The 21526-nt window shown below is 45.3% G+C and overlaps 1 protein-coding gene, 1 non-coding gene and 1 pseudogene across 3 annotated transcripts in view; 2 read left to right on the top strand and 1 right to left on the bottom strand.

Moving 5' to 3' along the window:
- Nucleotides 1-3088: 3088 nt before the first annotated feature.
- LOC126524817 (U5 spliceosomal RNA) lies at nt 3089-3211 on the top strand (annotated as a pseudogene).
- Nucleotides 3212-7892: 4681 nt separating this feature from the next.
- On the bottom strand, nt 7893-7964 carry TRNAE-CUC (transfer RNA glutamic acid (anticodon CUC)). The gene has a single exon. It is a non-coding gene; the product is annotated as a tRNA-Glu (tRNA).
- Nucleotides 7965-8537: 573 nt separating this feature from the next.
- Nucleotides 8538-21526, top strand: part of LOC126524201 (sphingomyelin phosphodiesterase 4) — a 118974-nt gene continuing 105985 nt past the window's right edge. Inside the window, exons 1-3 of one of the 2 annotated variants that reach the window (XM_055067362.2) lie at nt 8538-8616; nt 17982-18068; nt 20988-21197. In XM_055067362.2, the coding sequence (XP_054923337.2) occupies nt 8581-8616; nt 17982-18068; nt 20988-21197 (333 nt within the window). In that variant the 5' untranslated portion in view covers nt 8538-8580. Of the gene's footprint in view, nt 8617-8826; nt 9191-17981; nt 18069-20987; nt 21198-21526 lie in introns of those variants that run through there. The other variant, XM_055067361.2, reaches the window with a different exon arrangement.

The following is a 21526-nucleotide window of genomic DNA, read 5'->3' as shown; positions in this document are numbered from 1 at the left end:
TCTAGTTCCCCCAGCGCGCCTCGCACGTTCAAATAATGTGTCGTGGGATGCGATAACGGCATCATTCCTGCCTGGCCACCTACGTGACTTCATGTGGCGTCTAGGGTGGCAAGTGCTTCCAACTCGGGACAGGCTTGAGCGGTGGGGCATTGTCCCATCTTCGCGGTGTCCCAATTGCCCCCTTCAAGAATCCAATAAACATGTACTGCTGCAATGCGTCGTTGCCAGGATATTTTGGAGGGCCGTGCATACTGGATTTCGTGGCCTTGGAGTTAACCGCTTTATTACGTCTGGTCGCTGCTCACGTGGCCGCTTCGCGCGACTTTTAATTGCTGCGGGGGCCTTCTGTCTATGGCGTAACCGGTGCGAGGCAGTTGCCACGGGACGTCGTCACCGCGCTCTGTTTCCGCTTATGGGGAGGCTCTACTCTGAGCTACTGTCGTTTCTGTCGGAGGAGTTGTTCTTCCTTGGAGAAGAAGAGTTCCTTCGACAATGGTCATGTCGTTTCCTGTCGGTGGCTGATGGACGCGTATGGCTGAATTTTCGTCCAGCCTGGTTCTTGTAGCCAGACTATCAGAAGTATTCAATTAATGCACATAGAATGCAGGTGCCCGTGATTTCTGTGTGTGTGTCCTCTCGTATACATGATCATTTTTGTATATACACATCTCGTGCACATCACTTCAAAATTGTGTAAAGTGTTCTATCACATCATCACTGTACATAACCATTGTGTACACTGTATATATTGAAAATCATTTTGTACATGTGGCATTTAGTTTATGTGTAACTGTTCCTTTCCGTGGGTATATGTGTTTATATGTTAGTGCGTGAGGACTCGGACATTACTTACGTTGCAAACGTGCTGTGTTTCGTTTCTTACATGTTATCATCCCAGTGGAATTGTGTCGTGATTATGACTCAGTGTTCGTATCGTCTCTTGTCGAAATAAACTTTTTCTAAACACTTTCGCCTTTTACTAAAGGTTACCGTGGGGAGGGGCTCTAATGAGCCTTCAGGCCAATTTTTGGGAGGCCTTGCCCGTTTGGGTGGGGCCTAAAACTATAATTGAAAGAAAGAAATAGCTGCAAGCAGTGTTGGCAACGACCCTTTGAGCTCATAGGGCCTGCCGACGACTTTCCTTAGCGCAAAGGAAGTAAGAGTACCAGTGGCGTCGTGAACTGAAGCATGCGACTACGAAATTGAGCTGTCAAAACGAAACTAATGTAATCGTCATTACGCAGTGAGCGATTATCTGCTGGGGTAGCGGCTGCTCGCTCGCTGGTATTGGGCGTTTTGTTACCGCTGTCGGTGTAGGGGTATTCGCGTGTGCTGTACGCCAACATGACTATAGGTATTTTTATTATGTCGCCAGGCGACCGAGAGGCTTTACCTGGTAAAAAAAATACTCTTGAAACAAGAAAACTTGCGTTGATTAAAATTGTCCATGGTGAATGAAGCAGTACGTGCTCATAATTAATATTCGTACACGTCAGCTGCGCCGGCGCCGAAGCGTGAGTCATTAGCTGGGATTCCAGCTGCATAGGCGCGTGCTCACGCCACGCACCCAACCAATCAGAGCCGTTCCGCTTCCGCCGGGGAGGGAAAGGGTTTCGCGTGCGTTGCGCCAGTTTCAGCTGTGTTACAATACTCGCCGTAGACGGTAAAGTAGACGGCTAAGTGGACAGCGGCCATCTTAAGTCCCATTCCAATTCTCACGAAGACGTCAAAGTAGATAGCTTCTCAAAGACAGCATCGAAGTCAAAAACGATGCAGGCTACTTTCCTGTCCAAACAAGATGGCAGCTGAGCATGACGCTTGCAAAGCCGACAGAAAGTCTGCGCACAAGAAAACGTAGACAAGCTATCTTACGCTCTTAACACAAGCTGCATTGTGCTTTTCATAGGTTTGCAGGCAGAAATACATAAAATACAAAAATAACGTGTGCTTTCTTTCTCCACTCATTTTTGTCACCGCGAGGTGGCATCACTTTGCAGTAGCGTCTTCCGTACGTCTTCCAGGTGGCTAGAAACGCGTTACATTACATGGCCTCGAAGCTGTCTCGGCTGTCTCCTTAGCTATATACGTAGGTCAGAATTGGCCTTCGTTTCCGTTCAGTTCAAGCTCGAAAAACGGATGGGACGGCCACGCGTTGTGCGTTCCCCGAGGAACAGGCAGCTTTCGACGAGCGGCGGCGAGAACTCGCCAGTGAAAGGGCCCGCCGTCAGCGCACCGATCCAGCCGTTAGAGCCGTTTCGCACTCGCTGCGCCGGCTTCGTTTCCGTTCAGTTCAGTCCCGGAAAACGGATGGAACGGCCGCGCGTTGTGCATTTCCCCGCGGAACAGGCAGCCTTCGACGAGTGGCGGCGAGAACTCACGCGTGAAAGGGCTTGGCATCGGCGCGCCGATCCAGCCGTTACGGCGTGTTTATAGACCGACGTTATCGGCGCACGGGCAAGCGTCGCTCAACGCCGGGCGCGTCGGAGCGCGTTGGCCGCGTCCGGTTACGTTGGCTGCGACAGTGCGTCGAACCATCGGTCGAACTATAGACGCTGTTCTCGCCAACGTGGTGTAACGCTCACGCGCGCTCACGCTACGTCGGACTATATTCAGACTTTTAGAGCCGCCCGAGCTCAGGCAATCCGACAGCAACGAAACGATCTCGAACTGAGGGCGCGGGAGGCCGAAGAAATCTGGCACCATTACCTGTTGGCTACATAACCGTGACAAAGGTCAGGTGCAAGTAGGACAAGCTTCGCTTACCCCCATTTTCCGGTAGGGGAAGGTCTGGTCATTTTTTCATATTTTTGTTCAGTACCCCTATAAAGAAGCATGCGCACGTGGCACATCGCTTGAATGGAACGCATTATACTAATAAAAGATTAACAAATTTACAATAATTGAGAACTGCCTAACGATACCCAAATAAAAGTATTCATACTTTTAACTCATTTAGTCAGTAGGGGAAACCAAAAGTGGTTACTGTAATTTTTAAAATAAAGGATTGAACAGAAACCGGTGGCGCCGCTTGTTCCATCAATAGGGTCCGCATTAATGCCTTCAATTCAGCAGTACGAGGAGGGGATAATCGCTCCAGCCCCTTCTCATTTGTCTCGTACTAACCTTTCGCCTTTTACTAAAGGTTACCGTGGGGAGGGGCTCTAGTGAGCCTTCAGGCCAATTTTTGGAAGGCCTTGCCCATTTGGGTGATGCCTCATAATCTATTCCAAAGAAAGAATTACAGACGGTGTAAGCAGTGTGCGTAATGACACGCTCTCGAAGTTTTATGCGTGGGCCGATCCCGAAGATGGTGAAATGCCGGGCTGACCCGCGGCGGAGGTGAAGCAGGCGTTAAGCACTCCCAATACGTGGGCCGACCCGTGGTGGAGGTGCAGTTCGCCATTAAGGGGCCCACACACACACAGCTTCGCTGGTCATCCTTCATGACAGAGTGGAAGGGCACTGAGCTTTTCGTTAAGTCGAGAATTTCAATACATTGAGCACTCATGCGAACAACGTTATATTCAGCAGAAGACAATAAGTGTTGCTTGCGTACGAACTTATCGCAATTGTAGATCGCAAGCCCGTTGAGTGCGCCTTGTGTTCATTCATTGGAAGAGCAAACCTTATCAGCTGAATTTCGTCCGTCACTTGCTTGAAGTAAAAGCCGCCATACCCACATTTTCTTGGTTCCTCATATCGTTCGCTTTGTTACCTCGAGGTTTTCAACCTGTAAGCTATGTATAGACGTGTGTGGGGGAACCGAAAGTGCTTACATCGGTAAATCAAAAATTTCACAACAAAGGTTCCATTAAATCGAGGTTTGAGCGTATGTAAGAATGGCACCCACATTAAACGCCTCTTTAGCTATGTACGTACGGCGCCTAATCAAAATATTGTCAACTGACGCAATCTAAAGAAAGCACCGCAAAAGGCCTACAAAAGCAAAAATAGCACTACTTAGTCCAAAATTATTTAATATCCCGTAGGTACCTAAATCCAACCTACCTTCGAGCTCAACTCAGTCGTTCTATAGCAATGCGAGCCAATATGAGCACGCGTACAGTAAGTCCGGTGAATGTATACCCTTGGATTGATCGTAGCATTATCACTGCCTTGCGCGTTCTCTTTTTGAGAGAAAGGTAATTGATTATAATAGAGGCTTTTTAAATCGGGCAGTGGTCGAGGCTTTATTGTTACGAAGGAGGCAAACAGGGCGCTGAAGACGCGCAGCTGTCTGTCAAGAAAGAAGACGTAGTACCAGAGTCTTCAGAAGTGTTCAAGAGGGAAAGCTCAAAGCATTTGCACAGGCTGAGGAGGGGGGGGGGCGGTCTGAACCCTCCCGTTTCTGAGGATCGGGACGCCATGGCACGCTCTGCCTTACGCGGAGTTTCGCGCGAGGAAGCAATATGAAGCCGCTTCCTAAGACACGTGTAGTGCTTCCGAGCGTTTCATGGCTGATACGCGGCTGGCGTCTGGGAAAGGAGGCAATGAATAGGGTTAGTGCGCGGATTCTTGGGCACTGAGACGGTGCTCCCTGAAAGGCTGCAGTAAAGAACGCCAAGCTCTTGCTCTCGGCAGTCACCCTCGCTCTCTCTCGGTGTAAGCAGGCGAAGTTTCTTTGCTCAGCGATCAGACGGTTGGCATAGATATAGTGGACCTGTCCTGCGTAAGGACAACGGAAGCTAAATGCTGGAGAAGGGGGGAGGGGGGGGAGGAGCTCAAGCCCCTCCTGCCCCCTCACTTCCGAAACCACTGAGACGTACGATTTGGCGGAAAGACCGCACAACTGGTTTTGGCAGCCATCTTGTTTGTGCGCCGTGGCCGCAGCTAATTGTAAATGATATTTAAGTACCCTTTTTTTTGCGTAATCGCTTGATTATTTCCGCCGCGTCACAATACGCCAGCAAACCATCGCTTGACAATGATAAACAAATTATAAGCGAATGAAATTTTGTACGTTGGATGTTGTATAGCATCTCTATTACGACTTTCCGCGCGGCGGCTGAGTTGGCTGGCGTTCCGCCGCTGAGCACGAGGTCGCAGGTTCGACCCCAGACCGCATTGCGACGGGGGCAGAAATGTGGAAACGCTCGTGTACCACGATTCGGATGCACAATATATGATATTCCTCAGTGCATTTTCGGGACGTTAAAATCCATTAAAAAAAATGAAAATAATTACAGCGATGGTGGCGACATGCGTGGTTAGGCGCAAACATGGGGCTTAACCGAGGTGTTCCGAGCAATGAACTTCGCAGTTGGAAGCTGACGATCTTTCCGAGGGTCTGTGATCCCTTCATCTCGAGTGCAGGAATTCATCTGTTAATTAAACGAGTCTTTCGCGACATTTCGTATATGTTCCCGCGTGAGTTAGAGATGAACAATTCCACGCTAATGAGAGGTTCGCACAATTAATGCAACCGCTACTCGTTGTCCTAGCTATGTAAAGCCCAACTCCTACCATACGTGCCATGGTGTTCTGTGTGTACGAGATAGCTCGATCACGCGCTTCGCGCAAGCAAGACGTGTTTTCATACACGCAGCCAAACAGGATTATGTCGAACGAATGGAATTATCACATATACAGTATAGAGCATTTTCTGCACATTGTTAAAACTGCAGCGAGAACACACCTCAAGTTGTATGGCTATCTCGCCCTAAAAGAAGCTTCGCGCTGCACCGAACAGCTTAAGTTGTTTTTTCCGCGCTACGCGCATCTAGCGGGACTGCCTTGAAAGTGGAAACAAAGAACAAGAGAGAGAGAGAGAGAGACAACTTTTTCTTACCCCATGACGTGCCCGGACTTCCAGCGCTGTGGCCGCATGCCTGGACACACCGTGCGAACAGCCACTCGAAAACTAACTAACTAACTAACTAACTAACTAACTAACTAACTAACTAACTAACTAACTAACTAACTAACTAACTAACTAACTAACTAACTGACTGACTGACTGACTGACTGACTGACTGACTGACTGACTGACTGACTGACTGACTGACTAAGTAAGTAAACAGAGAGACGGAGGGCGAAAGAAAGAGAAAGAACAGAAAATGTCCATCGGCCAGCGTGACCCGTAGATGTTCGTGTGCGACGGTCAGTGAACACGCAATTTTATGACATCAGAACGTTCACCTATAGCAGCTAGCTTTACGTGCCAAAACAGCCATCTGGTTTTGAGAGACATCGTAGTGGTGGGCTCCAGAATAGTTTCGACCACCTGGGGTTCTTTAACGTGCACCTACATCAAAGTACGTTAGAATGAGAAGTGTCAAAGTGGAAAGAAGTGTGCGCGCGCGTGTGTGCGTGCGTGTGGGGAGGGAAGTCGGTCACGTGGTAGATAGAGAGGGGGGATGCGAAAGCTTAGAAGAGCGTGAATGTGTGTATGTATATACATATGCACAACAGTGCAACTGACAGGGTCTACTCCGGACCGCCGTCAGTTACAAATCGCTCCTCGAAGAGGTAGTCATCTGTTGTGGCTGTGTGCTGCCACTACGGACATTAGCTATACAGAATGCTTAGGGAAGCTTAAGCGAAGCCGAATGCCCATAACTTTACCCGTTGGGTAACGGACAACAAGTGAGCGAACGCATTGCTGCAGTGTACCTCCACCAAGCAGGGCTGCACGCATTTATTCAACGTCACTTGCTCATTTCTTTTTCTCGTACATATGACTCGCGGCAAGTCCTCCCATTTTTCACTAAGAAGAAGAAGTGGGCAGGACATGTGTCGAGTGAGGTCCTGGACAGCACGGCTATGTGGTGAACAGGCTTTGAATCATGCATGGATCCGGGACCTCAAAGAGGTGCGGCGCAGTTCTCACGCATTTCTCTCGCACTTACCGCTAAATCGCCACTGAATTTTTTGCATTCCGCTCCCATCGGAATGCGGCCGGGATCGAACCCGCGACCTCAGTAGCGCAACGCCATACAGTTAAGCCAATAGCGAACGACGTGCGGTGGAGCAGTGCATACGCGTTATCCCGGCAAATTTGAGCCGTGGCTTAAAAACATGCCGAAACACACTGGGAGGACGCCACCAGATATGTGTTGTGGAAAGTGCCACTTATTCTGCTTAACTGTATAATTGGTCAGGATTAATTAAACAAATTCGCAAGTATTACCTTTAGAGCTTACGTTTCAACCAGAAAGTTGGAGCCTTCTAACGCAATAGGCGTTAGGCGTTCTAGTTGGAACGCCTAACTGCCCACTTTTTGCGCAATAATTTTCTTTTTTTTCTGCGTATTAAAAAAGCCCGCAACATATGAGAAGCGCTCGCGCGTATGAACGAACAGCGCATATTAGCCTTGTCTGCTGCCCAATCTGCTTATCGCTATCTTGAAACGCCGCGAGGGAAGCGCATCGCTCGCGTATATTGCGCAGTCATTTTTTTAAGCGACAGCATCATGTGCTGTTCGTTCACACGCGGCATGTTTGAGAGCGCTGCAATCGCGGCGCGCAAAGCGCGCCTGACACGTGCATTTGCCCATATTTCGATAACCTTCAACAGGGCTCAGCAAAAATGATCACGTGCAAAGTAGGAATGTAGACAAGGGTTTGACGGGGTTTGACGAAGAGTCGTCTGGCGAGGGAAGATCTACTTCTTCGGTTGCACCAAGTTAGAAGCTGCAGAGTTACGTTTTCTGGAACGCTGCGCAACTTTTTCATTGGAACCTTTGCCCTAAAGTCAATACTTGCGAAGTTGGTTAAATAATCTTGACTAATTATGAAATTAGGCAGAATACGAACGATGCAAGTGTCATTGTTTCCCTCCAAACTATCGAAGCCATGCACCGTCTTTTAATAACAGGCGCAAATGTGAAAGATCTATCACATTTGGGCTAGCGCCTTTGACCGTCCACAAAAGAAAATTAAAAAAAAACATTGTTCCGACACCGGGAATCGAACCCGGGCCTCCTGGGTGAGAGCCAGGTATCCTAACCACTAGACCATGCCGGAAGACACAAGTTGCGGCAATTCAGAGCGTAGTGTACCGTAAGTAGTTTGTCGCGTTGTTATGTGTTAGGGCTTCTTGCAGCTGCACTGGCAGTAGGATAGTAGCAACATTCAATTCAGTTGTTCGTCTTCACACCGGCTATGTGCAGTCTTGTTTAAGCTGGTGAAGCTGATCGTTGTGAGGAAACATAGTGAGGAAACATAGGCACAATGAAATAGTAATCCCACATGCACAGGCGTACGTCCTGCGACTCCTCACTGGACAATGTGGTACTAGTGCTTGCTTTGCAAAGCGTACTCACTTTCAATCTAAATAGACGCTCGTTCCGCAGCCTCAAAGCATATTTCTGCGCTGCCCTTATCATGTACTGCTGAACAGAAAACCGCAGAGAAGAATTGTACCAGAGAATGAAGCAATGCTCTTCAAAGACACTTCGATGCATTCTGCATATGTTGCGAAGTATTGTTGTGAATAGCCAATAAATGCCCGAACGTAGTATGCGAACTCAGCGGCGGATTCAAAACGCAACAATGATACGCGGCTAGTTCCAGCGCATTCCAAGCTCAGCCCGGCAACTATGCTCCCAACAACAAAACCAAAACAAGCATAAACGTCGCAATGGCGGGTGCCACCGGCGGTACGGTTCAGTTTTCGGTGCGTATTTATGTCATGTTTTGCTGCTCTTCCTTAAAGAAATCGCCTGTTTTTGTTACTGGAAACGTACCTGCTAGAAACCAACTCAGAAGCACCGCCGGAACTGCTCCCGCACATTGCCAGTTGGGATTATTTTTAACAATCACGTGCTGCCCGCAGAGACAACCGCCGCGCCAACTTTTTGACAAGTTATTTCCTGCAGCCTCACAGACGTGTTAATTGCGTCGCGGGCGGACACACGTTACGCATAACGGTCAGCGGTGGTACTCTCTGATCAGACGGACGTTGTGGTCGATTCAAACCTGCCGCTGGCTGCCGTAAAAGGCGGCTACCTTTGGACGTAGCTCCGAGCCGCACATTCATTGGCCATCACCTCCCTCTGACGGGGTTTCCGGCCCTGCTCTTTCGGCGTGCTGCAAGCTGCTCTGTTTTTGTGTGTCCTGCCTACGTTACCGTTATGTTTTGCTAATTATCCACGCTCGCATCCATTAAGCTACTCACCATGGTGTGGAGGAACGCCTTGAATATCTTCTCTATGAACAACCCCCCGTCTCCATTGTTGAACCAGCAGCAGGTTTGTTACGCTCAGCATGCCCTCGTTCCGGATTCGTTTCGCGCAAAGTTTGTATTTGGGTGGAGCCTGGGGGAAACAGCCGTAGAGTGATGGTCGTGCGTGTTCTTTTCGCGTGCGCCCACGAATACCAATGTCGCATGAACGTTTGCTTTAATGCGCGGTTGCACTAGTCATTCTCCCTCCGCTGGCCACGGATTTGAGGTGGTTTGGGCAGTCCGTGCCTCACACATTTTGTATTGGTGGAATGTCCCGTCTTGTCCGCGCCTGCAGGCTTTAAATTTTAGGACACCGCCAGCACGTGTTGTAAAAAGTGCACACAGACACGACGTGCCAGTTTCGTTCCGCGCCCTAGCGTTTCGGGGTTTGTATCGCAACGCCTCTTCTTTTCTGAAAGATGTATTGACACAAAACTCGGCAGTTGACAAATAGTTTCGGCCTTGGGCGAGCACAGTAAAGTTTTGTTTGAGTACGTGTCTGTTGGTGCTTTTATGTCTGTGTGTTTCTGTCTGTGTTGTTGGCCAACTAGCTTTGTTGCCCTATGAGGATGGCGTCTGTGAATATCGTTTCAGCTTTATTGGCAGATTATACGAGGTTGTGCTGCTTCGTGAAGCCAACTTGTCAGGATGTGACGGAACGCAAGTGTTTTCGTTGGTGGTATATGACTGATTGCCGTAGAAATGCGGCTCTTAGGGGTCTGCGCTGCCTGTAATGCAATCCACTGGAATGATTCCCACTGCGTTACCTTCTCGCTAGGTCTCCCAAACAACCTGCAAAGTGTGCACACGCAATTAGCGGTCTTGAAACTCGTGTTATTGTCACTGATGGAATTATTTACGATGACGAGGTCGCGGTTTCGATTCCCGGCTGCGAAGGTCGCACTACCTTGGTGACAAAATGCAGAAAACGCCCGTGTAGTGCCGAAAGCCATGTGCGTTTTGGTAACGCCCGGGTGAGGCCGTATTTTGTAACAGCTCATTTAATTTTCCATTCTTTTTGTCTCATCTTCCGCCACATTGAGTAACCATTGCTGGAAATAGTGGTGGCGCCAAAGCCTTTGGCGAAGCAGAAAGGAATAGACGACGACAAAAATCGTTGCGAGATGCGGACACAGGCAGGTGAAATTTAACCCCACGTTTTGCTGTCTCATAACACAGGTCAGCTAATCGAAGTATTTCTTTCAGTACCATCAAAGCTCGAAAATGTTATAGAAGTTAGTGGTACAGCTTATTGCTGATGTTTGTAGCAGACGAGGTTCCTAACATGTAATTTAGAAATTTGGATTTGTTTTCAGTGCTAGCATCTAAAAACATTTCTTGTTCCAAGTAATGTAGTTTTGAAGTCACTATGGGGGCCCAACTAGCACTATTACTTTTTTGTTTTTCAGAGCATGAGCCCTTTGCAGTCCCGATTGCTGTTTCAATGTTTAAGAAGTTTATTTCGCTTCAAGTATTCAGCACCACTTGCAAATTATTTGAACTTCGGTTTCGGTCAATACTGCTTCTCTAAATATTTTCGGAGGAGACTGCAGCAATGTAGAGGCTTTGCAAAAGCGGTGCAGCTTTCTTTCCCCCTTTCACTCATACCTGTGTAATTGGTTAGTAGTAACCCCATTAGCCAAAGGTTTCAAAACAGTCTTAACTAAAACCTTTAATCCGTGTATTGCGCTTGCATTGGGAATTCAAACTGACTTTAGCCAACTGCGCTAACCACAAGGTCACAGGCTTGATTTCCAGTCACAGTGGCCACATACAATGGGGTTGGAACTAAAAAATGATTATACACTGTGCTTTAGTTACATGATAAAAAAACAAAAACTGCTGTTAAGATAAATCTAAGAGCCATCATTATTTGCATCTCTTGCCTCTGTGACACTTTTGGACATTAAACTCCTCCTCTGCTGTTTCGCTATTCTAGCCTACACAAAACAAGTGTACTATTTTCAGAAGGGACATTGAAGTGTTAGGACAACAGAAAAAGAAGTGTTAGGATAACAGAAAAAGAGGAGTGTTCATATTTGCTGTTTCCCTTTTCAAGGAACACCAAAGAAAAAAAAATTAAGTTTCAACAGTGTTAGTAAATTACACTTTTGCAATGTCAAAAAAGTCACTCTTACCCTTAGAGGAGGACTCAGATTTAGATAACTTATACTGCACCACTATGACCCACATACTGTCATGCTCCAACTGTCATGCTCCAAGATTAAATGAACATGATTCCCATTATTGTCCAGTGGCGTCGGGAGTTCCTCAGTGTTCGGACCCCTTCTTTTCCTCATTTTCATCAACGACCTCCCCACTTCAGTTCTCTCTAAGATTATTTGCTGATGACTGCGTACTTTATAGGAAACATACTAACCTATCTGATGCCCACATATTGCAATCTGATCTCAATAACATTTCTCGTTGGTTTGACACTTGGCAAATGAAACTGAATACTGACAAGTGTAAATCAATGAGAATAACATGATCTGCTGTTGATTCTAATCCTCATTCCTATAGTATTATCATACTATATTAATATAGTATTGTCACGGGGTGGTGACGTTGAAGAACACAGTAGCAATACTGTGAAAGACATAACTTTTATTGGGCGTACCTGTGCCCACGAAAACAGGCTACACTTATAGCACAACGATAGTGGCGAACACGGTCGGCGATCGTCGAAAACCTGATGAGCGGGTCAAGCGCGTCGGCTTTTATACGCCAGTCGTCGAATGTTCCAGAGTAATCGCTGGGACCCGCGTGCCTTCCACAAAGTTCTACATTATTTGCATCGCGCACACATGCAATCAGTACACACAAGGTTTGGTCACAGACAGCGGATGGAACCATCGATAACATTCCAGAAACTTCCTATACGTGCAGGCACGTCCTGCGCTGTGCGACAACATTTGTTAGGCGGTGAAACGTGGTCGCCTGATAAAGACAAGCACACGTGTCAATACCCCCCTCTTAAAGAGCATCTACGTGTCAGTATAGTCTAATGCAACTTCATAAAAGTACCTAGGCGTTCACATCACTAATGATCTTTCGTGGAATTTGTATGTCAAATCTATTATTAACAACGCCAATCGCATGCTTGGCTTCCTTTGCTGGAACTTCTCCAAAACCCCAGTATCCTTAAAATTGTTACTACATAAGACCCTGATCCGATCCAAGTTGGGATATGCCTTGTATGCCTGGGATCCTCCAACTAAATCACTGATAACATCCTTAGAATCACTTGAAAATCATTCTGCATGTTTCATTCTCTCTAATTATTCATGCCATTCCATTGTTTCACAGATGAAAAATACTTTACACCTTCCTGACCTTTCTGCACGCTGCCACCAATCCCAACTATGCGTATTTCACAAAATTTTTTGTTGCAATGATAACTTGAAACAACTTCTGTTCACTGCCCCACATTACGTATAACTGTGCGTTGACCATCATCTTAAAGTTGGGGTGCCGAATTGCCATACTAAACATTATTACAAATTCTTTATTTCAAAAATCAGCATCGACTGGTATCCGTCGTTTCCCTCGCAGCCCCTGCATCCTTCAAATCTGCAACTGAAGAAAATTTGTAATCAAGTGTATCTATTTTTAAATTTTTTTCTATTGTTTACACTACCACTCCTCTCTAATGCCTCACGATCTTGAGAGTACCTAAATAAATAAATAAGATCAACTTCTCAAATGTTATAATTAGATGAAAAATGTCTCTGAGAAAATTGTAGAGCAACATGAAAAGCTCCCGATACAGCTTTCTGTTGCTCAATGCGTGTTACATAAAGATGTTTTTCCAAGCCTGAAAGAAGCAGCGGTGGATGCATAACGTGATCATGCGGGGTGGCACTGGCTGCATAACAGTTTGTATGCCCGATACGTTGCGTGATGTTGAGCACTGATGAGGAAGGACTGCAGAAAAAAAGATTCTTGGAAATTTCTTTAGATACAATACTCCTCTCTATTGAGGCACACTCGGGACTTGTTAATGTGACTCTCATTAATATGGAGGACTTGACTAGTGTACAACTTTTGCAGATGTGAAACTTTTTCAATGCATTTGCAACTTGGTTTTACAGAAACTTGCTGTTTGAACAGTGGACAGGGTGGAAATGCAAAAGCCTGTAGAAGCCCATTGCGTTGTATTTTTGTCTCACAATTATGGATTGCGCCCTCATGGACAGGACCTCCTCTCAATTAAAGAGAGCTGAAACGCCTGCTTGCCTGCTCACAGCGGGCTGGCAGCTTCAAGACCTGCAGGTTGTGTTGGGAAGAGGCACAATTTTACTGGCCATTTGTCTCTACCACTGCAGCAGTCACTGAACACTTTCATTATTCATGTGTGCGGTTTCTGATTCAAAGACTGGGTGTCTTACATTTTTCAGTTGTTCTACTGACATCCTATCCTCAAAAGTCTGTGAAGACAGCTTTTTCTTTTATGTGCAAACTTTGCCAACAAGCTGCAACTCTCCCTGTACTGCACTCTCCTCTCTTGGGTTCACTTTGAGGGAAAGCTCTGTGGCTGAGCATTTCATTAATGATGAACCTGTGGTCAAAACCTTCGTGGCACACAATGCAATTCAAGTTGCACTGCGATTCTTGCACATAGCGGCGACCCGAACAATGCACTTGAGTTGGATTTTCTCAAATTTCAATTCCAGTTTGCAGTGCAGTGTGGAGAAACAAGCTTTACAGCATTTCTTTCCCCTCAAGTTTCCCATCAAGATTTGTTGTTATGGATTACTAGGAAAGGGGAAGGGGTGCTTTATCAACAAAAATAGTTGGAAACGAAAGTGTCTGTATTAGCTGGTAATAATGAGTCACTACCATATACACTATTCTGATAATAGCTCTGAATACATGGCCAATTTTTTTGTTGCATGTTGGGAACGCTGAAATGGAGGATATGTGTGTAAACTGTTGTGCATGTTTTGTGTCTTTGTTATTCTTTAGAGCACTGCTTCCTTCCATTTTTATTGTGTTCATTGTTTGGCTTTATCACGCATGTAAACTAGCCTGTACCGCTGCTGTCAGACTTAAAACACAAACATGCAAATGTGTGGCTGGTGTTGCCAGTCAAGATAATGGCAGTAGAATATTTGTACTGTTTTAGTTTTCGCACGGGAGCTGAGTAGCACAAAAGTGGCTTTTCTTGGCTACGGTCCCCTTAACTGTAGCCAGTTTGAGTTGGAGGAATGTCTAAGTGCACATTTGCTTCGACGCTCTGCTTAACCTTCAGAACATGTCGGGTACCATTAGTCACCAGTATGGCACTCGGTCCAGCAGAAAGAAACCCGCTGTGCTTTCAAGCAAATTGGTTTAGATTTTGATGTTCTATGTAAACTTGAAAAGGAGAGCTGTCTTTGAAACTTCTAAACATCAACGTCCCATATCGGGGCCTTGAAAACTGTTCAGTTTCATTAGGTACTTTCTGAAAAATAGAATCAGCTACATTTTTTGACCAAATGGGAAGGTACTTATTGGACGTTTGGCCACAAATTTGGTGTGATTGACAAGTAGAGCTAGTTCAATCTGCTTAGCACCTTCCCAGGGCTGGCGGTGGTTTGCTCACCAAGCCTCTTTCATGCACCCTTTTCTTATTCTTAACAATCAGATGAAAAGAGTGCACACATCCTTGAGAACCCTTGAAATTGAGAAATCTGTTGTCTAGGCCCTTGAACGTACTAGATTTTTTTTTCCCATTGAAAACCCTTCAATTTTTTGAGCAATGCAGTCTAAGATTGATTATGTGACCCGCTTTCTGTGGCAGATCAGCATGGTCCCGGCAAACTTCCCATTTTAGAAATAATGGTACAGTCTAACCCACTTATATCTATTTTAACAATACATTGGATATAACGATAAGCAGCTGAGGTACTGTAAACTGTTGTGTGTGTTCTATGGTAACATAAACCACTTACTGTGATGTTCCCATGCCGTGTTATTGGCTGTAACAATTATTTCAGGCTAGTGAATGTGCGTGCCGTAAGGAAATAATTCAAATTCCCTGAAAAATTTTCAAAATAAGCGCGCTGCACCCGCGTGCTTAACTGGGGTAGTTGGACATAACCAGGGTAGTTAGAAAAGTATGGGAGATGCCTTTGCCCTGCAGTGGGCCTAACCAGGCTGATGATGATGATGACCTGGGTCCGTCACGCACACCTTTGCTGCACCCTGCATGTCTCAGTCACACCCTCCCACGTCTGTCTCCCGTGTTCCATGGACGTGTTCTAGGCGGTGTTGACTCAACTCCTGTTTTGGAAGAGAGGAAGGGAGATGGGAGAGAGGTGTGTGGGGACGGTGATGTGGCAAATTCGTGACGTGTAGGGTGCATGGCACAAAGGTGGGTGCAGTGGTTGGCAGTTTTTTTTTTCAGTATCTTGCGCAGCCAGTAATGCGGCATGAAAACATTGTAATAAGCGGTTTATTTTACCATAGAACACAGAAAAGTTCACTGTGCCAGGGGTGCTCATTGTTACATCCGACTAGTGTTGAAACCAATAATGCTATAAGTGACGTTTATCCACTCTGCTTTTTTTCGAGCAACTCAGTTAAAACAAGGGAACTTTCTTGGAACATAAACATTCTTGCAAGTGATTTCAATCTATAAAAATTTAAAGCGGGTATGAGTGCATACACATTCTGTTTCGTACAACCACTTGCATGGAATCGGAAAGCATAACACAGTGAGCAAGAGCGAAAGACACTAGCACTCAGCGCTGGTTCCCTTCCCGTGTTCAGGCTGCTTTCTTTGCACTTCGTTAGGAAGTGACCAAGGCAGCTGGACATCTCTGATATAGTTTTTGTACATCTAGTGCAGTAAAGCTATCTCTAGCACTTTGGAAACATTATAGTGAAAAATTGCTACTTGGAATGCTACTGTGACCCTTGAAAAAGCTTTGACAAGGCCTTGCACATCCATCAATACCCATGAAATGTTGTTTGTGAAACCTGCACAAACCCTGTTTGAAGGCAACTTATGATGAAGTCAAGAATGGCATGTGCTTTTTAAAATTCTTAATGAAATTATTGTGGATGTAGGTTAAATCTGTGATAAATTTACGTTCTTGATAAATCGGAATGTAAGGAGAGAACTTGCTGTTGGCAGAAACTGACATCCAGGCACATGCAATGCTCTGCTAAATGAGCTACTGTGACAGCTGTCCCTCATTCAACTTTCTTGGATATATTTATGCGTGGATATTTGTACCCTGGCAGCGTACTCATGGCTGCTGTTGTGGCAAATATGGAATGCCCATTGAACCTCGAGCATCATGTAGTGCGCCTCAATTAGGAGCTGGCAACTGGCCAGTGAGCCCTCTTATACCACCTCAAGGAATCCTTGTTATTCAATTAGGGAGAAGGAGGGTACTCAAAAAGAGGGTTAATATTTAGTAACCGTATGAAGCTAAGAAAAGCCTAGCAGCAGTTAAAATTTTTTATTCATCTGTGTGATTACTTTTGTATTGTGGTTAAGTTTGCAAATAACTACATATTCTTAATAACGGAAATTGGAAACGAAAGCCAAAGAAAAGGGACATTCATTTCTGTTTCTTAAAGTAACAGTATGGTTACCGATAGTGCCTTGACTCGTACCAGAAAGTGAATTCAAAACCACGTAACCAGCTTCAGCTTCAGAGGGTGCTGCATGAAGGCCTGCATTCCTACAAGCCATATTACAATTGCTTGTGAGCTAGCATCTTAACTTCTTCGTGGCATCTCCAACGGCAGCCTCTTGTGTGTGCTCAAGAGAAATGGGAAAAGAAGCTGTGTCAAGCTGTGTATCAAGCTTGCGTGTCAGGGTTTGGGGGAAAGGGGGTGGATCTTCTAGTTGACTTGCATTTGCAGTTGCACTATCTAAGCTAAGCCACTGTAATAAACCTGAACCAGGCCAAAAGCATTGTGAAGCCCCAGTAAGACCTACTACAATCAATATTACCAGCACCTTATTCGCAGTTGGCTTATATTTGCACGTTACCAAAAGTGAGGGAGGTTCATGGGGGTCTTTTAGCCCATCTTTCTCTCGGAACATACTAATGTGAGCATAGAACCTGTGAAATGTGATGTAGGGAATCTGGATTTGAATTTTTGGAAGCAAGCAAATATTTCATTTTATTTATTCAACCTTAAGGGCCCGAAGGCATTACATAGGGGGGAGGGGGGGCGTGCATCAAAGTCGAACAGCTTCATAAGAAAGTTACATAATAAAGTGCACATTGGTTGTAATAGGTACAAAAAAAGAGAATTTCAAAAAAGAAAGAAAACGGAACATATACACAGTACCAACGAGGCAATAAATAAATAGTTGTGGTATTCATGTGGTTATGTTGGCATTAACAAAGTCATTTAGTTTTTCGCGAAATGTTTTGTGGTTGCTGTACAAAACAGTGTCATCTGGGAGTGCGTTCCAAAGTGTTACGGCATGGGGGAAGAATGAGCTGCTCATCGCCGTCGTCCGGCACTTTATCGCCGCCAAGGGGCGAGTATGAGATAAACGGGATGATGTTCTGAACAGGCGTTTTAAGAAGGCGTGTCCTGATTGGGTGAAGTAAAAGAAAGTGAGAAGGCAAAGACGAGAAGTTGCTCGCCTTGAAGCAAGCAATGGAAGAGACAAAGTTTGTTTTAAGGTGGTTACGCTGATATGTCTTGAATATTGTGAAGTAATGAAGCGAGCCGCGCGGTTTTGTATGGCTTCTAAGTCATCGGCATAGTATATATGATATTTTCTTTAGCGTCCCTTTAACATGGCATCCCCATTGCGCGCTAGAGTGATTGGCTCACATTTGCATGTTTGCTCGCAGGGTTGCCTGGTGGCTGCATTGGACACGTACCCATTGGACAAGCGGTGCCACGAGCTGAGCCGCCTGTTCCACGAGCTGCCCTTTAAGGTGAGCAGAACCTGTCTGCCCAGAAGCAGAGGCATAGCTTTCTCTTCTGTGCTGCCAGTATCATTTGCCCCGTTTAATTTATTTTCCAGTTCTGGAATTTTTTCGCTGTGCGTAAATTTTTCGAAAGCGGGTGTTAGCTTTGCCTCTCGGTGCTTCACTATGTCTGAAGCTGTGACCCTTGTCGTTTGCAGTTGTACTCGTGTTTTCGCTTTGACACTTGGCCTCGCGGTCAGATCAAGCAGCTCAAGTAGAAACTATTCTGCATGTTTCTTTAGACCGCACAGAATATTTTAAAATTGCTGTGGCAAGCGGCATAATTCCAATTATTGTGCTGGATTACTCGGAGGTGGACATTACTTGCACGAGAAATTGAAGTGTGTAATCAACAAATTAAATGCCCTATTAATTAGTTTACGGTACCTATTGCAATTTGTGAATTACTGCTGGTGAGTTCGCAGGGCGTATCCTCTTGGAACGAATTATTAGAATGATTCCAGTTTCAGAGTATTCCTAAAGGCTGCGACGAAATGCATGGGCGTTCCAGTTACTTTTGTCCTTCAATGCATAAAATGGTGATATGTTAAAAAGGTAAGTGGCACAATAGTCGATTTTTACTGCAAGCATTATGGCACATGTCTCGAAACTTGCGTGGTCCCTAGAATTCATTCTAAGGTGACATGCCTTGCAAGCTCACCCGTTACAATTCCCATTAGAATTCGTAAGTTGCAATATGTGCCATAAAGTAGTAAGCTGATTAGTGATTTTTTTAATTAGTCGATTATGCATTTTGATTTCTTGTGCAAGTCTGCCTCTTCCAAGTAATCCAGCTCAGGGACTACAATAACGCTAGTTGACGCAGGCGATTAAACAAAATATCTAGACGGTATTATTGAAAAAAGATAGTTCTTAAAAAAAATTTGCATTTATAAGCTAGCTGGCGTACTTACTAATGTTAAAAGTTTGGTGCTAGTTGGTTTCTGGCATTCTGAACAGGACGGGGCATCCAGCGCCCGTGATTTGCAGCTTGTGTTTACGTATTCCCTAGCATAGTAACCAAGTTTCCCAGTTTGTGCATGTTTTAGGTTTTGTCTAGCGTGAAGCAAACGGGGCAAGCACTTTAACCTGCATCTCTGTGTATCTTTTTTGTGATCATTGCTTCACATCAAATTTCAGGTAAATAATCAGACATGCTTCCGAAGCCTCACAAAGAAAAGCGATGCTGTATATCTGTAGTTATCTGTCAATCAGTACTTGTTCACTCATCACTGGAATATTAGCTGGGCTCAAGGAGACTGCACTTGTAGCTTGACGTGGAGAGCCCTCTATATCAAAAAGGGGACACGCAGTACAACATGGTAGAACATGCTACTGCAAAATGGTATTTTAATAGAAAATTGCGCCAAGCCTTCATCAAGTTACACACAGGGGAAGCCTCTTTCTGTTGATGATACCTTGGTAGTAAAACTGAAAGCAAAGCCTACAGTAGATACGCCGTCTTTGGACATGGTCATCATCCTGGAAGTCATGGGAGTGGCCGTAGTCCTCCATTTGCTTTTCTCGCACCTCTGTTGCATTTCTCTCTGGCAGATCTTTCAGTGTAGTGCCACTTTGTGCCGTTGGTGCTACAGTTTTTTGTACTCCTTGTACCACTGTGGTGTGGAGCTCACCCAAGCAGGATGCCAAACTAAAAGAAGCCTCGGATAATGTCTGGTCGCACATTGTTTAGCATAGTTGTTGGCGGTGCCACTTTAAAGATATACAGTGTAATCTCGATAAGCAGAAATCACTTAAACGGAACTGCTGCTTAAATGGAACACCATCCTCATGGTTGGTTGATTTTGTATTCACGCAATGCTCTCTGCAATGTCTCTCATAAATGGAACTCCGGATAAGCGGAACCAATTTCCCTAATCCCTTGAGGATCCTTAAACTGTCCACTTTATTGTATTAGTACTTGTAATCAGCTGCTGACATATGTATAATTTGCTTATGAGTCTGCACCTTTTTTGCAAGCCTACAGGATCAGAAATGTTGACCCTAACACATTATAATTTCATTGGCTTTCACATATTCCATGGCACAGCTATGCTGGAGAGTTTCTGCACATTACAAGAAACGTGTCAACACCTTCACTGTAACTACGGTTTAGTTGCATACGTCCAAGAGCATGGGCTTGATGACATGCCCTATGGTTGCGCAAACCATTTTTGTTTTTTCTCATCCAAAGTGCATTGAACGGGCAAAACCGGATGCAAGTCTAAATTGTAGAAGCGGCATTTAGCACAATATGTGAGTACATAGAAAGCTATTCTGTTAAAAATAACGAAACTAGTTCAGTAATTTTTAGTCCGAGCGCCTTATTGATGTGCATAAAGCCGGCTCCACCATATTTGTTGACTGTTTCAGTTAAAATTGAGACTACGTGTATATCTGTTATATAGGTGTATGTTGAACACTGCGCCAAAAGTGCTTGCTGCTGTGCCATAGCAGATTTTCGCCTATGCTATAAGGTCAAATGGCTGTTCCACAGCTACAAGTCATCGCAAAAAAACACTCTCTTGGTGGCGGCACTGACATCCTGTTTCAGTGGCCCTGTGTAGTTTTAATCTGATTACCATTCGTAGGATGCTTCATGCACTATCCGGTATCTGTATGTAACCATTTTCCTTTGACATCAACTTGGGTCACTCAATACTCACTCAATATGTGCCACAGGATATGCGCCACTCTTCATAAAATAATCGTAACATATAAAACATATCACCAATTACACACTTGTCATAAGATAGATTGCTAATTGCATTAACATTGCCAATCCTCTCCAAAGGGTGACTGCTTTACCAATTTGTGAAGTTTTTGCATGCATCTTGCTCGGATGATAAAGCACTTTTGACTTTATTTCTTGCCTGTGCTTTGCAGGAACTGCAACATTACCTGCCAACAGTCTTGGAGCATGTGTTTGGCTTTGGTGCCAATGTGGGCTGGGGCCTGCAGAACATCTCTCTTGGTCAGCCAGGATTTGAGGCCCTTCGTCGCTTCCTCAGTCCCGAAGGCCCACTTCTGCTGCTGGTCTATCGGCTCCTCTCAGACGCGAGTGTCAAGTACGACTTCCCGGTGTCATGCCTGCCTGTGAGTGTCTTCTTAATTGCCTGTTCCCTGTCAGTTTGGACGGATGCTTGCTTTGAAAGATTTTGCCATTGACCACTTGGAAAGAAAACTGAAACGGGTTATCTTTGTGGGAGAAGGGTAGAGATCCTGTAAGTTTTATTGTCAGTATTAAGTGACAATGTGCAGAAGGTGGGAACACAGCGGGGAACTGGGTTTTGAGTGGCGGCTGTGGTTCTGGCTCTTGGGTAGATGGCAGGTTGCAACATCAGATATTTGCACTGTAAGTTTAAATCTCGTGAATGAGACAAATGAAAACATTGTATTGTGTGTGCAACCACAAAGCTATTTTT

The sequence above is a fragment of the Dermacentor andersoni genome, chromosome 3, assembly GCF_023375885.2.
Source record: "Dermacentor andersoni chromosome 3, qqDerAnde1_hic_scaffold, whole genome shotgun sequence".
NCBI lineage: Eukaryota > Metazoa > Arthropoda > Arachnida > Ixodida > Ixodidae > Dermacentor > Dermacentor andersoni.
This window is presented reverse-complemented; position numbering and strand designations above follow the sequence as displayed.